Source organism: Sinocyclocheilus rhinocerous, unplaced genomic scaffold (genome assembly GCF_001515625.1).
Source record: "Sinocyclocheilus rhinocerous isolate Xijiao unplaced genomic scaffold, SAMN03320098_v1.1 scaffold1813, whole genome shotgun sequence".
Lineage (NCBI taxonomy): Eukaryota > Metazoa > Chordata > Actinopteri > Cypriniformes > Cyprinidae > Sinocyclocheilus > Sinocyclocheilus rhinocerous.
The window spans coordinates 226,408-242,156 of NW_015623663.1; the positions used below are offsets into that span (position 1 = coordinate 226,408).

The following is a 15,749-nucleotide window of genomic DNA, read 5'->3' on the forward strand; positions in this document are numbered from 1 at the left end:
GTTGGAAGTACAATATATATATATATATATATATATATATATATATATATACATACAGTATATATGGTCTGTATTTTGATGGGGTCTTTAAAGAAAATATTCTCAAATCTGATTTGCTTTTTAAGTAGGCTGACTGTTGGACTGTCTGCACTGTCATTCTGCAGTTGATGAATTCAGATCTGTTGTTGTTAGTGTTGTCAATGTTCAGTTGATCTATCAATTGCAATAGCAATGATGTACTGTTAGCCCCTTTCAGAAAACTGAAGCTGTTCTTCTGCTCATGTCTAGCACATCTCATGAGGCGCTTGACAGAACAGATGCTTTTTACGCAGTCATGCATATACCGAGTCTAAAGGCGCTGGCTCGGTTAAGCATTCGTGGTTTACAGCGTCACATCCCCAACAACAAAAACAACTACTTCTGATCTGAACGTTCAAACTAAGATCCATTGCAAAATATTCAACTTTAATTGTGCACTCTCAGGAATAAAAGGTACAAAAACTGTCACTAGGGTGGCACCGTTTCAAAAGGTACACCTTTGTACCTTATTTACCCCTAAAGGGTGCCTATTGGTACCTTAAAGCAGTGATTCCCAACCCTGTTTCCGGAGGCACAGCGACACTACAGATTTTGCATGTCTCCTTTCTCTGACACACTTATTTCTGGTCTTGGAGTCTTATTGAGTTGATGCAATGAATCAGGTGAGTTTGATTAACGAGACATGCAAAACGTGTAGTGTTGGGGCTCCACCGCTGCAGTACTGTATTAGTACATTATGACAGGCAGAGCTGGGTTGATTACTTTCAAATTGTAGTCCGTTACTGATTTCAAATTACGTGACAAAAATTGTAGTTAGTAACATAATCCATTACATTACAGATTTTAGGAAATATAAGTGGACTACTTTTTGATTAGTTGATTACTCTTGACCTAACTCATTTATCACACTGGTTTAAATAAGATACCATTAATATATTAATATAAAAACACAAAGAGAAGGAAAATATATTCCATTTGTTGTTACCAACAACATGAAGTGTATTAAACATTACATTATGTCGAGGTTTTCCAAACTGGGATTCTTGAAGGAAAATGTAAAATTAAAACAAATCATAAAAAAAAAAAAAAACTTCTGCTAAATAAGATGAAATATTTCATTTGTTTGCATGCCATGTGACCATTAACTAATGACAGAGAACTGTAAATATATGTTCAAGTAAATATATGTTAATATATGACAAAAAAAGTTTAGAAATCCCTGTATTACATGTAAATAAGAAAAAAACGAATTTGTGCATTTTAATGTGTTTGAAAGACAAAAGCCTTCCAAAGACATAATGGTTAAATAACCCACTGAGTGATAATAAAATTAAAAATGAATGTGTTCATCAGTAGTTGATGCAGATGAAATGTTGAGAAAACACTTCTTAAAATTGAATTTTTGTAAATCCAGCGGTCAAATGCTGTGTGGCCTCTCAAATTTCTGTGTAATTATAGCCAGCTGACTAGTGACTGGTCTTTGTGTGAATGTCCACAAAACTGGAAGACTTTCTGAATGTAAAACAGTGGTTGGATATTTTAGAAAGGATCATTAAAAATATGAAAATAAGAATTAGTGAGAATCAATAAATTATGAATAATTTATTTCTATTGTGTGCATAATATGTAATCAAATAATCAATAAAAAAGTAACTGTAGTCTGATTACAAGTATTTTAAAATGTAATGTAATCTAATTACAAGCACTATTTATAATCTGATTATGTAATCCAGATTACATGTAATCAGTTACTACCCAGCAATGATGATAGGGTACCACCCCAGTGTCAGTTTTTGTATGTTTTTTTGTTTTTTTTGTACACACTGAATATCATGTGGTTTTTCCACCACAATCTCATGGTTATTTTTGTAGCTGTTTCACGTTTTGTTAAAATTAGTGGCTAATTTGCATGAATTAGTACAATTAGTCCTGTGGTTCCTCTGCTGTGTGGTTAACTTGACTTCATATATTAATCACCTGCAGATGATTAAAAGGCTCAAAAAGGTGAAGTAATTTCTTTTTTATGAAAGATCTAGCACAGTCGTTCTCAACTGGTTTTGAGATCCTGTCAGGACAGAACCGCTGAACTAGCATCATTACTTTGCAGACGACACTTCAATGAAATGTAATTTATGTAGTTATTTATATATAATCAGCTATTAAGGCACAACATTTTAAATAGGGTTTTCTTAATTGCAGTAAAGCAAGTGCAGCATCCTCCTGGTGTGCAGGTCTCGTCTGTAATGAAATTGACCTTTCAACAGTCTCCGGCGCTCATCATGTCCACCTCCATTGATTCCTGTCTCTTGTGTTTGTTTCCTCCACAGAACCTCGCCGAAATCCAGACGTATCTAAACATCCTGCACCAGATCAACCAGACTATTCCCCTCATGGCGAGCACGTCTGTCTCAGAGGTAGGGTGACCTTGTGGCTCACAGTGCCTCGGGCCCTTGCTGACTCTCTGGGTGTCACATGCAATAAGAATTGTGCGGCGGCGGTGCCAGTGAAATTAGCGCGGCGCTCTGAATGTGCCCTGAGTGATCAGTCTCCCTGAGCGATCACACCCTTTATCTTCCTGTATCGCCGCTCTTGTGCGCTCTAGAGCAGCAGGGCTTCTCACACTCTTCCTCACAGACACCTGGAGGAAAGATCATTGCGTTCATGTGCTTTGCTTTTTGGGTTGTGTTTTTACTTAATTTGTTGTGTTTCTTCATATTTTCAGAAAAGGAAGGACAAACTTTGCAGCAGTCACTATTAGTGGTCTGCAGATATGGAATACAATATAAGGGCCGATACAATATAACTAGTGAGCAAGATGTATTGCCAACACATGACATGTAATACAATTTAATTGCATCATTTGAGATGTAAACATATACACTGGAATTAAGTGAACCTGTGTTTGCTATGCAATATTTACTTAAAATGTGCTTAAAAAAATAGCTAAAAAAGCACCAACTTGTAGAGTTTGGAACACCTCAAGGGAAAACACTGACATTTGGTAGCAACCTTGTACAGTACTAGCAACCATCAGAAGCATGCTAGCAACCAAGCAATTGACCTATCGGTAAGCCCCTCCCCTCGAACGCAGATGAGCCAATGGCAGTCGAGTATCAGTTGCACGGGGAGCGGAACTCGGATATCTTTAGGTTTCAGCGCCATAGAGAAACAGTGGAAGATCCAAAGCTCGCTTCGGTTTAATGGTGTTTATGCTACAAAAATGGAAAAACGATGTGCCTAGGGTAACTTGTAACACTGATTCCAGGTATCCTGAGAGGATGGGCAATGTCATTTATTTTATTCCATTTCCTAAATCCAACCAAAACAGAGCAAAATGTCCCCAAGCATTCAATGAAGACGAAATCGTTAATTTTCTGGTTGTCATACTCTCATTAAGTTACACTTTTCATCTGCTCAAGCAGAACGTTAATGAATGCTTGTGCTTCAGCAAGGTATCTCTGGCTAAAACTAGCTAACGTTAGCGTTAAAGTTAGTGAGTCCATGCTAACGTAAAAACCTAAATAGCGAACTGTTCTCACGTCATGCACCGTGCAGTGAAAGTCAAAAACACCTAAACGAAGGTCTACATTTCAGTGCCTCTCCATATTAATCTGGTTAAATGTGAATTAATTTAACCTTACTCTGCGGTATATGAACCGTGTTGATCCGGCATGTTGTCATTGCGATCGTGACGACCGTAAAATAATTCTCCCGTTTGCATTGTGATCTGTATTTTTACATATTTATTTTAATATCTTTTATATATCCCTCCATGGCATATTTAAGTCCCACTTGAATGATGGTCCTTCTGTGTCCAAAATTGATCAAAAACATCTTGGGACAAGGTTTTCGCACTGACAGCTGTCATAGTAAGACAGTTCGCAACTCCGTTTGTTTGTCCGAGTAAGCAATTCTATATAGATTAGGTCCACCTGTGTACCAAATTCATCAGAAACACCTCGGAAGAAGGTTTTCACACTGACAGCTGTCATTGTGAGACAGTGAGCAACTCTGTTTGTTTGTCCGAGGGAGCAACAGTAACTAAGGGGGGCGGGGCTTACCGATCGGTCAATTATACGGTCTTGTATTAGTATGTATGTAAAGAATACACAGTATACATGGTGACATTTTAAAATGGGTTGCCAAGGCCCTGCTATGTGGTTGCTAAGGTGTTTGAGTGGTTTTTAGTGTGTTGATGTGTGGCTGCTATGGTTTATGGCCCAAGTCAAAAGGTCCCTCTTTCATCGTAGGTCTGTGGAATTGTTTTGCTCGTTTCATAGCCTGAAAGGTGAAAGTCTGGGTCTGTTTAGAAAAAAAAAAAAAAAACATTTTGAGGTATCACCCACATTGGTTGCACAAATGGTGTGGAGTGGTTTATGAAATATGATAACTATAACGCTAACTATATTAGCGTCCACACCAACGCTTGATAACATTCTGTAGATTATAAGTGCGCTGCAGTTTTGTTGTCTGCCGCTTTAAATGCTTACTCTCTTTATTCTGATTGGCTGTAAATGTTTATATATATATATCATTAATCAGCTGGGGGAAAATTCCAATGATATCATTACTCTGTGTTCTCATTATAGTCCATGGTGTGGACTGCACTATTCTCTTACAGTTGAAACTATTTAAAAAAAACTAAATTGTATTGTTACTGTTACGGGGCTGATGAGACGTGCGGATCCAAATGCAAAGCTTTATTCATAGACATGGTTAGAGACAGGCAAGGGTCAGATAATGGCAACGGGTATATAGAGGGCAAGACACAAGAATATTCCTAGGGCTAGCGTGGGTCTACGATCGGCGAACAGAATTAACAGGGCGAGACTAGAGGGGTAAATCCAAGTACAATGGTACAAAGGTCCAGGCAGGGGCAAACAGTATCTGAATAGGGCAAGACGAGAGGGGGAATCCGAGGTACACAGGCAAAGATCAGGATACGAGAAAACAGACAAGGCAAGACTAAGTTAAGGCTATGAAAACTAAAGTGCTCCGTAGAGTAGCTATCGCTAGGTGAGTGATATACGCTATACAATACTCGGCAGTGGGAAAGGATCAGAGTGAGTGTTATATAGGGAATGTGTGATTGATTACAGCTGTGTGCAATCAACTGTGTGTGTGTAATCAGTGCAGTGGATGATGGGAACTGTAGTCCGGGTGAAGTGCAACAGTGGTGTGGTGCAAGAGTCCATAGTAGTGGAAGAGTGACCTCTGGTGGCGAGCAGACGGAAGTTCATGGACCGGATTCGTGACAGTTACCTTCATAGGCTAGTTGTTGTCCTGATAAGGCCTTGATACTTATCTTTAGGTGTTTGTTCAAAATTACTAAGACTTAGTAATAGCAAAAATTCTAACATTTAATCACTAAGGTAATGTCTTGTTCAATCTTAGTGTCCATGCTAACTGGTGCTGAGGGTGACAAACTATCAAATTCAATCTTTCTTTCATGTCCATGATATTTTCGTTGCTTTTAAAGAACGGACACAACCAATAAATCCTTTGATAGCTTTAGAAGGAAAATGAAATCTGGATTCTGCAGTGTTATTAGGCTACTTGTGATTTAGCCTATACCTGTACTTTATTATACAGTATGTAGGAGCCATAAAAAGTGGAGTCTAAGTTGTTTAGAATCATTTGAACTGTTTTACGCGAGGAAGCGTAGTAACACTTGCACTTTATTTAGTTGGTTGCACAGCAATCACATTGAATAAAAAAGCTATTTTTAGAAACAGTAAAAAAAAAAAAAAAAGATGTCATACCTTTAAAACTGAATATATTTTAAACAATGAAATATGTATTTTTATTTGTCAGTTTTAAAACATTATTTACTTTTTATTTTTAAACAATACATTGAGTCCAAGTCTTGCTTTTGGACGTCTTCTCTTAATAAAGACTCTCGGGCATGTTTGACCTTCAGCCGCGTCGCAGTCCTTTTAGAAAAGGCATTGCCTGGATTTGAAAGGTGTACAGTGACGTGAGTCAAAGTGAAACATGTTCGACCTCAGTGTGATCTGATTACAAGCGATCTTTGATCATAACTACTCAGCAGTCTCACCTGCTCTTCTTGTGCAGGATCAAGACAGGCTGATCGCTCAGAGGCACGTTCCAGCACTACGCAGTCAGCTGGAGGAGTACAAGAGCGCCACCTGCCAGCTCCAGGTGCAGAAACAGCGGCTGCAGACAGAGGTGGGTGATCTCTTACACTCAGACACAGAACAATAACCATACCATCAGTTCAGAATGTTCTGAGCATGACGTGAACCTAACAAAGACGCAATGCTTATGTCACTAGCCTGTGAACTAATCTTAATGTTACATTGTACTAATGGCATAAGCCAGACAGTACGCAGTTATTACCCATAGTATACTGAATATAAACACCCTAAACCCTAAATACAGTTATCTCTGTAACAGCTGAAAAAAAAAGTCAATTTAAATGCTATTGTCCACTGTTAGCAACATTGTTAAATATATACATTATAAAGTTTATAGGTTTGCAAGTCAGTAAGTTTTTTAATACTTTTATTCAGCAAAGATGCATTATACTGATCAAAAGTGACAGTAAAAGCATTTATACGGTAATATGTTCCAAAAGATTTATATCATAAATAAATGCTGTTCTTTTGAATGTCCTATACATCAAAGAATCCTGAAAAAATGTGTCACAGTTTCCACAATTTGAAGCAGCACAACTGTTTTCCACATTGATAATAATCAGAAATGTTTCTTGAGCAGCAAACCAGTACAATCACGTGATACTGAAGACTGGAGTAAGGATGCTGAGAGTTCAGCTTTGATCACTGGAATAAATGTCATTTTACAATATTACAATAGAAAACACCTGTCTGAAACTGTAATAATATTTCACTGTTTTTATTGTGTTTCTGATCAAATAAATGCAGCCTTGGTGAGCAGAAGAGACTTTCTTCAAACGCAACATCACACAACATCTTACTGATCTATAATGTATACCTGTAATGTATGTAATGTCTCTGTTTTTCTAGACCTCTGTGTTGGAACAAACCATCAGGATCACACAAGAGAGCTACGATGACAAGATCCAGCAGTACAACGAACAAATCGAGACCCTCAGGAAGAAGATTGAAGAGGCCGAGAGGTTACTGGAGAAATACACAGATAAGTGCCGACAGCTGGCCATGAACCAGACCTCTCTGGAGAACGAGCTTGAGCGCTACAAGAGAATCATCGAGAATGAAGACAACAGGTGAGACAATGGGACGAGTGGTTAGTCTTCTCCTCCTCATTTGTTATCTGCTTTTTTATTTCACTTATAAAGTCATCATCATGTTATTTCTTGTACAAATATATGCAGATTTTTATTTGGTTTAGGACTCTCACTGCCACAGAGTGGCAGTATAACTACATTGTCATCTTACCCAATAAACCCAGCTTAATTTTTTCTTTCTTGACAATTTCTTCTTCGTCTACTGTAATTAAATCATTTACAGATATTTAAGCATACATATTTTCCGACATCATTCATCAACACACTTGATGTTTAAAAGCTTTGCATATTTATAATATTTGACATTCTTTCCTTTGGAATCTTCCTCAGGTCTTTAATATGCCTGCTTCATTTTCTTTCTCCCTTTCACTATCACAGATTGAACTCAGCAATAATTGGGACACCCATTACTCTGTTTACAACCAATTATAAATACAGCCATAGTCCTAGCATGACCAGGAAAGGAAAAGGTGAGTGTCTGTGTTGGGGGTGGGGTGTTATGTAACATGACTGCATCTTTGTGATAGTCTTAACAGGCAACAAATCAGCAGCGAGCACCTGCTGGCCAGAATGAAGATTTACGCCCACTCAGCTGTCAATCATACCCACTCCGTCTCGCTCAGTCCCTCTCCAGCTACTTGAATGTAGAAACATAATACAATTGCCTTTAAGATCCATGCATTGGCCTTGTTAACAATGATAAATGACTGTGACCTTTATGTCTGCGCTCACGGTACTGTAGAGAGTAACTGCTGTTTGTTGAGAGCCACAGAAGAAAGAGAATGATTTAGGTTACAATTTGTCCAGTACATTTGTCTTTTTATATTGGCTTGAATTTATATATATATAAAATAAAATAAAGAAAAATATTGTAACATCACACCCTCCCTAAGTGAACAAAAGCATGTAAATAAGGCTAAAGTAATTTCACTGTTTGGTTTTAGTGGATGTTGCGATATCCCAGAGCTATTTTTAACATTCTAAAATAGAAGAAGAAAAAAAGCCAGTTCATTAAGAAACATTCCATTATATGTTTCTAAAATGTCTCCTTTCTCTAATTACATTTTTAAAATAATAGATGTTGTGTAAATATTGGTATCGAATTATAGATTTGCCCTATGTCATCCATATCAGTTCCATCCTGTTAGTTCACTGTAAAGGACTAATGTAGCCAGACCTTGTCTGTTGACATGAGGCAGGGTAAAAAATAATAAAAAATTATATACTGGCATGCTATATATTACGACGGTACGATGGCGTTATTACGACAACGTTTTAGTGCCACGTAAAAAAAAAAAATCTAAGATTACGAGATTAAAATTGTAAAAATTTGAGAAAATAGTCAAAATTACGAGAATAAATTTGAAATATTCTGAGAATAAAGTCGAAATTACAAGAACAAAGTCTAAATATTTTTAGAATAAAGTCAAAATGACGAGAATAAAGTCAAAATACTTTGAGAATTAAGTCAAAATTATGAGAATTAAGTCATAGCAATTACGAGATTAAAGTTATAATATTTTGTGGTCTATATTGTGCAAGCAAATGGCCCGGATTGGGAGCACCGGGAGAAATTTGGGTGGCCTGGCAACATATTTGAATATATGTGGGATTATTAGCAGAAATTATACCATGTGTCATATACTCACAGGGACAGTATGCTTGGAAATAATATTTCACATCGTCGAATGCATTCATTATATAATTTAATGAAATGAATGTCTCATTGTAATCAAAAAGATGATTGCATCACATGTGCTTAAACTGGGGCAATCTGTCACGTCACATTATTGTAAGACATATTGTTTGTATTTCGCTATAAAACTGACAGAATTTGAAAGCTGAGACTTTGTTTTAAATTAAAAGTGCCAAAAGCACAAAGCTTATTGCTATTCTTAGTTTTCAGTCACGTGACTGGCTCGAAGACCTGGCGGGCAAAACATCCATAGAACTGCAGCACAATCCTGTCAATTTTCTATCTGTTCCAATCCAAAAATATTTAGATCACGTCTCAAAAGAATAAAACAAAGATATGTGCAATCCATATAAAGCACCCGCCCCAATATTTCAATCACTACCCATTTATTTGACGTCTGCATCTATATCTGCAAGATGTATTTTTTAGAGTGTTTGCTCATCTGCAATATGTCTACAGAATGTTTGCTATCAGATGTCAAATAGACGTTTAGAAGATGTTTTTAAGATGTTAATGATTTAGAATGTATGTAAAACTGACATCTTAAAGACGTCTATCAGATGTTTGTACACAGCAGATGCTTTCCAGATGAAGAGATCTTTAACAGACATCTTGCAGACGTACGTGTGCTATCTGGGTAAAAACAGCGGGACATTCTAAAATGTGTATTGTCAAAACACTTAAAGTGCCTTTAAAACAGTGATATTAAAATATCAAGTTACACACCTTATTGATGATGCCTGCTTTATACAGGCAAGCAAATGAGCCCTTAATATGAACGCAATGCGCTAAATGGTTCAGTGTTTTCTTTGTAATGGTTTTCTATGGGAAAACATTTAATATCAAACTTTACGCATTGCATTTATATTCTGGGTTCATCTGCTTGCCTGTACAAATTATGCATCATCAATCAAGTTTTTACTGAATTTGGCCTTTAAATATCACTGTCTTGTTACATTACTACTTAAAGCAAAAATTAAAAGTGCCAAAAGCACAAAGCTTATTGCTATTCTTAGTTTTCAGTCACGTGACTGGCTCGAAGACCTGGCGGGCAAAACATCCATAGAACTGCAGCACAATCCTGTCAATTTTCTATCTGTTCCAATCCAAAAATATTTAGATCACGTCTCAAAAGAATAAAACAAAGATATGTGCAATCCATATAAAGCACCCGCCCCAATATTTCAATCACTACCCATTTATTTGACGTCTGCATCTATATCTGCAAGATGTATTTTTTAGAGTGTTTGCTCATCTGCAATATGTCTACAGAATGTTTGCTATCAGATGTCAAATAGACGTTTAGAAGATGTTTTTAAGATGTTAATGATTTAGAATGTATGTAAAACTGACATCATTGCATTTATATTCTGGGTTCATCTGCTTGCCTGTACAAATTATGCATCATCAATCAAGTTTTTACTGAATTTGGCCTTTAAATATCACTGTCTTGTTACATTACTACTTAAAGCAAACCTCATAAAAATAACTGGTGGTCAGTGGAGGAAATCCTTGTTTTGCCCTCCATATGGGCGTTCCTGTAAGGGAGTGACGTCACGTGAAAACTAGCTGGCGCACTACAAATAATGAATGCAATCGAAGACATGAAATATTATTTCCAAGCATACTGTCCCTGCGAGTATATGGCACATGGTATGATTTCTAATAATCCCACATATACTCAAATAAGTTGACAGGCCACCCAAATTTTTCCCAGTGCTCCCAATCAGGACAATTTTGCATGTACAATATAGGCTATAGTCATAAAATATTATAACTGTAATCTCGTAATTGCTACGACTTCATTTTAATTAAGTAATTTTGACTTTATTCTCAAAATATTTTGACTTTATTCTTGTAATTTTTACTTTTATTTTTTTAAAATGGGACTAAAATGCTGTCATACTATATAAACTGTCAGTACTTGTTTACCTGCATATGGTGCAGATATTCCCTTCTCAGTGAGGTACTTCACCTGATCTTCCATTATAGAAGTGAGAGGACTAGTAAAATTAAATCACTTGGGGATCCTAAAGGTTGGCCAAGCTTGGAAAATTATACGTTTCCTGTATACCGTGGGTACAGTAAATGTAAACACGTCTATTTTAAATTTTAATTTAAATAACTTAAACAAAACATTTGAATGTCTTTTAAAGAGTTTAAACTGTGAACTTCACAAACTTTTTTTTTTTTTTAATGCAGCATTTAGTAGTTGCTCCTACGAAGCTCTCATTGTTGCAGTCCTGGAACTTGTAAACACAGCTTTTATTTCCTGCTGGACTGTTAGGTACAGTAGGTTCCTGGAACCCCTGTAGAAGTTAGCCAGTTTGATTTAGAGTTTTGCCTTTGCAAACAAATTTCCAGTTTAGTGTGGCTTATGCATCTGAGGCCCTGTCCCAAATGGTACCCTAAACCCTTGCGGTCTTCGTCTGAGTCCGCACTGTCACAATGTAGTGTTGCTTTGACTGTTGGGTAGAAGTCTGCTGCGAGCTTGCCTCACTGCAGTTTCAGCAGAAGTGCACATCAAGGGAAGTGTTCCAGGAAGTGACATTTCATCAATGCATTGCAAGCACATAGTCCTATTGAGCATACTTGCATGCATTCTGTGCTGAGGTGTTAAACAAACCTACAGAATTATCTACAAATACCTGTGCCGAAAACTGGCCGTAGAAGTTTACATGAAGGCCTGCTATAGTTGGCCATTTAGGCAGCTGAGAATACAATGCATTCTTTGACGCTGCAAAAATATGAAGCTACAATCATTTTGGAGTATGTTTCATGCCTCAGCTTGGCCAGAGCATATTTTTAAAAGTCTTGCATATGCATTTACTGAAATACTTTCTTGAATTACAATACAACAACGCCGTTTGCACTGCGCTCTTCCGTTACTTGATCCTTTTATTTTGGTGCGTCAATCTGTTAAGTTACTTAGTATAGGAAATTATGATCTGCACTCAAGAGAACAGTCTTCTTTTTACGTTTTATTTTACATTCATCACTGATGGGAAAAGACACATTTTTGCATTGTTCACAGCATTCTGCTTAACAGGCCTGACCCTAAGATTATACCCAAATTTCTTTAAAAGCATGTCTGTATCTGCTTTTTAGATATCACCCAAGTCATCCAAGACATCACCAATGTAAAGCCTCGTCAGAAGTACTTGGCTAAGAAAGTGTTTAAAAAGAAAGAAATCACATCCAAAGGAGCTAGTGGCCTTGAGGAGAAGCCAGCAGAAGAATTTAAAGAGGACGAGAAAGAACAGTTGATGGAGGAGCAGTGGGTGGGAAGTGAAGGGCATGTTCCTCGTGAGGATGTGCCTGATGGCGCCCAGATCAGCAAAGCCTTTGATACGCTCTGTAACATCATACGCGGCCGCATGAGGAAGGTAAGGAGACCAGAGCCGATTGCTGACTTCTTCACCAAGGGACGTTACGTATTAGTGACGGGTGACTCTAGCTACCTTGACCCCTGCTTCTTTTTGACTACCCCTTCTGCCTCTCACGTCTATATTACAATCCAAGATGGCATGATGACTTATGATCCATACTGGAGAGGTACACCCTCACCTGGCCCAAGCCCCATATCTGGACCAACACCCTTAACCCCTTCCACACCTTCAGAACCAGAAACAGGAAAAGACGATGGATATACGAAGAAGGGTGGAAATGGGGAGAGGGAAAAGGCCAAAAATGGAGAGCCTCATCCAAAGGTGACAGAACCAGAACCGAGCCCCAGTCCACCACCAGGCCCTCATGATGATAAAGGCCCCAGCCCTCCTCCAGGCCCCAGGCAGCCCTCACCCCAACGTGGTGGCAAAAGCAAGACCTCGGACGATCCCAGCAGCTTTCGATTCCCTCCACCCATGCCATCGCCCAGTTCCATGCCCCCTGACTCCATGAGTTATGAGAAGGTAGAAGTAGTGGAGTCAGTGGAGAAGCTCTCACCTGACAAAAAAGTGAAGGGCTATGAAGACACAACCACAGTGGTGGAGACCATGATCTAGAAGACCAGCAGAAAGAAACACGCTGATAGATCTTTTTGAAACCCCTCAAACATTCCGCACATTCTATCCATTCCTGCCTCGGACCTGCTCCAGTTTTGCTTCCTGCTTGCTGTTGACGAGATTCCTAGTGGTTCGCTGTTAACTTCCTGCAGCATTGCACCATTGCCTTTGGCCTTTACTGTCTGAAAACTTGGGAAGCCAAAAATGAAACGCCCCATATTCCCTCCTCACACAAAAGTAAATTTGGTAACTAAGAACCTTGACACAGAAAACATTAATTGCCTGTTTCAATTGGATTCACAGGCTCTATTCCAAAACCTAGTGAGCCTTCTAGGGCACCATCCTTATCGAAACTGAACTTCTTAAGCGATTGATTTGGAACGTTCTACCTAGAGCTATTTACAAAGTGCACAGAGGAATTTCTGTTCAACAAATGATTTCAAAAGAGTTTGGTGTTACCTTGTTGCTAAGCTAGTGAAGTATGCGCATACATTTATAATCATAAAAACAGAGGGCATACAAATGGTACATTTTCAGTTTTATATTATATATTCTGCATTTTCTCTTGCTTCATCTGCCATCTTGGATGGATATTTTACTCTGGGATTGCATTCTCGGCAAAAGATACTTGCAATGCTGCCTTAGAATTTTTTTCACATCTCGGTATCGTAGGAGGCATTGAACGAAAATTTGTCTACCTTTTGGAACAGCCTTATCATCGGAAGTACACCTATGATGACTTAAAATGCTGCCTAGGTAGGCAGTTCCCTAGGTTGTGGAATAGAGCCATACAGCTACCCCAATTAACATGTACAATATCACCCTCTCTCGCCCTTACCCTCAGGTCAAACCAAAGCAAATGTTTAGAATTTTACTTGCTACTATTTTGTTCAATTTAAGACACCAGCATTGCCCACCACAGTCTTGATGTGTATTAACTGCACCACAAATAAACATCAAAACCAAACAAAATCTCAATTTGTGTTGTCTGTGTGTTGTCACATTACATTATCTGTCACTCTTACTACAATCAGTGCATGTTTTAGACACAATTGGATATTAATTGGTTTTAAGTTTTGCATCAAAACAAATGAAAATGTTTTTTGGGGGGGGGCACTTATATTTAAAATGGTCTTTGGGTAGCATGGTGGCTCAATGAGTAGCACTGTTGTCTCACAGCAAAAAGGCCCCTGGTTCGAGTCTCGGCCAGGGAGGTGTTCTGTGTGGTTCTTGCGTGTTCCCCCCACATCTGCATGGGTTTCCTCCGGGTGCTCTGGTTTTCCCCACAGTCCAAAGACATGCACCATATGTAGGTGTGAGTGAGTGTTTCCTAGCACTGGGATTGCATGAGTTAGTTCTTTCTCAGTGCTGGGATGCGACATGAAGGACATCCAGTGTAAAACGTGCCAAATTGGTTGTGCTGATTATTCCTCCCATTATCCCTGATGGGAGCAAGCCAAAAGAGAAATGTTTAAAATGATGTTCACTCCCACAAGAGATGAGAGTTCTAAGAAAAGGTGTTTTATTCTAAATGGAAAGATGTTTTATTCTAAATAGCGGCTGCCGTGTTGAGATCACATGACCAGCTACATTCTACTCACTCTTGGTAACTCGGTAACCCCCCTGCTTTAGTCTGTGATAAAGGTATTTCTCCAGTGCCATTGATAATTTTGTATGCCAGAGCATCCACACATTGGTAGATGGCAGTATAAAGTCCAAGATCACTATTGTATTGATTGATTATAAAGATGACTAAGAGGCAGTAAAAATGACAATGTAGCTTTAAACATATGAAATAAGTTAAATCAGAACCTTAAATATCACTGAAGTAAACTATTAACAACAGACTCTTGTGGTGTTCAGTTAGTTCAAGCATTAAGCAAAAATCTCTTTCACTTTTCTGCACGAGTCAGTTGCAAAAAGAAACTATTTTTCATGAAACGGACCTTGCTGGATACAGATAAAACCTTTGCATAATCTACTATGCAAGGTCCAAAGCGAAGAGAAAATACTGAACTATCACATTCAGAATTAAGTAGAGGATTCTGACTTGGGCACAATGCACTTTTTTGAGATGTATTTGTTTATACTAATTTAAAAAACAGATGCAAATTAATATAATCCAGGTTCAACGTCAAGTTGTAAAATGCCTATAAACACTCCTGAAACTACGAATATTGACACAGCAAGTTGCTACACTGGCAACCAAAAACTGTGTTCAAAGCTGTAAAATTGCTCATTGCTAAGCTTCTTGGTAACCGTAAATCAATTTATCATAGCGATTAGTTTCCAAGTTAGACTTTAATTCTAAACCACTGTACTTAAATTACTGTCTTAATCACTCAGGTGCTTTAACAAACAGCTAAATAGATTTATTATATATAGACAATGCTATGAAATATTCTTTGTTTGGCCATAAGTAGTAGAATGACGCACATTTCATCTCTTCATAAAAAAAACAAAAAGAAAAACAGAAAGAAATATCACCACTCTGTTTGCAAGATACTAAACTTTAAAGGAGAATCACACAAAATGATTTACAGTCACAAACTGTACAGCAGAGGTGGGGGACAGCAGGGTAAGCAAGAACATAATAAAGTATAGATATATTTGGTTTATATACATTTCTGTAAAGAGTAAAAAAAGGAACATCGAAAGTAAGAACTATTTTCTCGGTGGGACATACAGCAGTGCCAAAATACACATTTGGACACTCAAGTCACACTTTATAGTCTGAATGTCACTGCATTTAAAAACAAAA

At 37.9% G+C, this 15,749-nt stretch overlaps 1 protein-coding gene across 1 annotated transcript in view; it reads left to right on the forward strand.

Annotated features, from left to right (window-relative positions):
- The window catches only part of LOC107719461 (filensin-like), a 24,180-nt gene extending 10,225 nt beyond the window's left edge, over positions 1–13,955 (forward strand). Inside the window, exons 4-8 of the mRNA XM_016526907.1 lie at positions 2,367–2,453; positions 6,115–6,228; positions 7,047–7,267; positions 7,667–7,758; positions 12,093–13,955. Of these exons, the coding sequence (XP_016382393.1) occupies positions 2,367–2,453; positions 6,115–6,228; positions 7,047–7,267; positions 7,667–7,758; positions 12,093–12,988 (1,410 nt within the window). The 3' untranslated portion in view covers positions 12,989–13,955. The remainder of the gene's footprint in view (positions 1–2,366; positions 2,454–6,114; positions 6,229–7,046; positions 7,268–7,666; positions 7,759–12,092) is intronic.
- Positions 13,956–15,749: the final 1,794 nt, after the last annotated feature.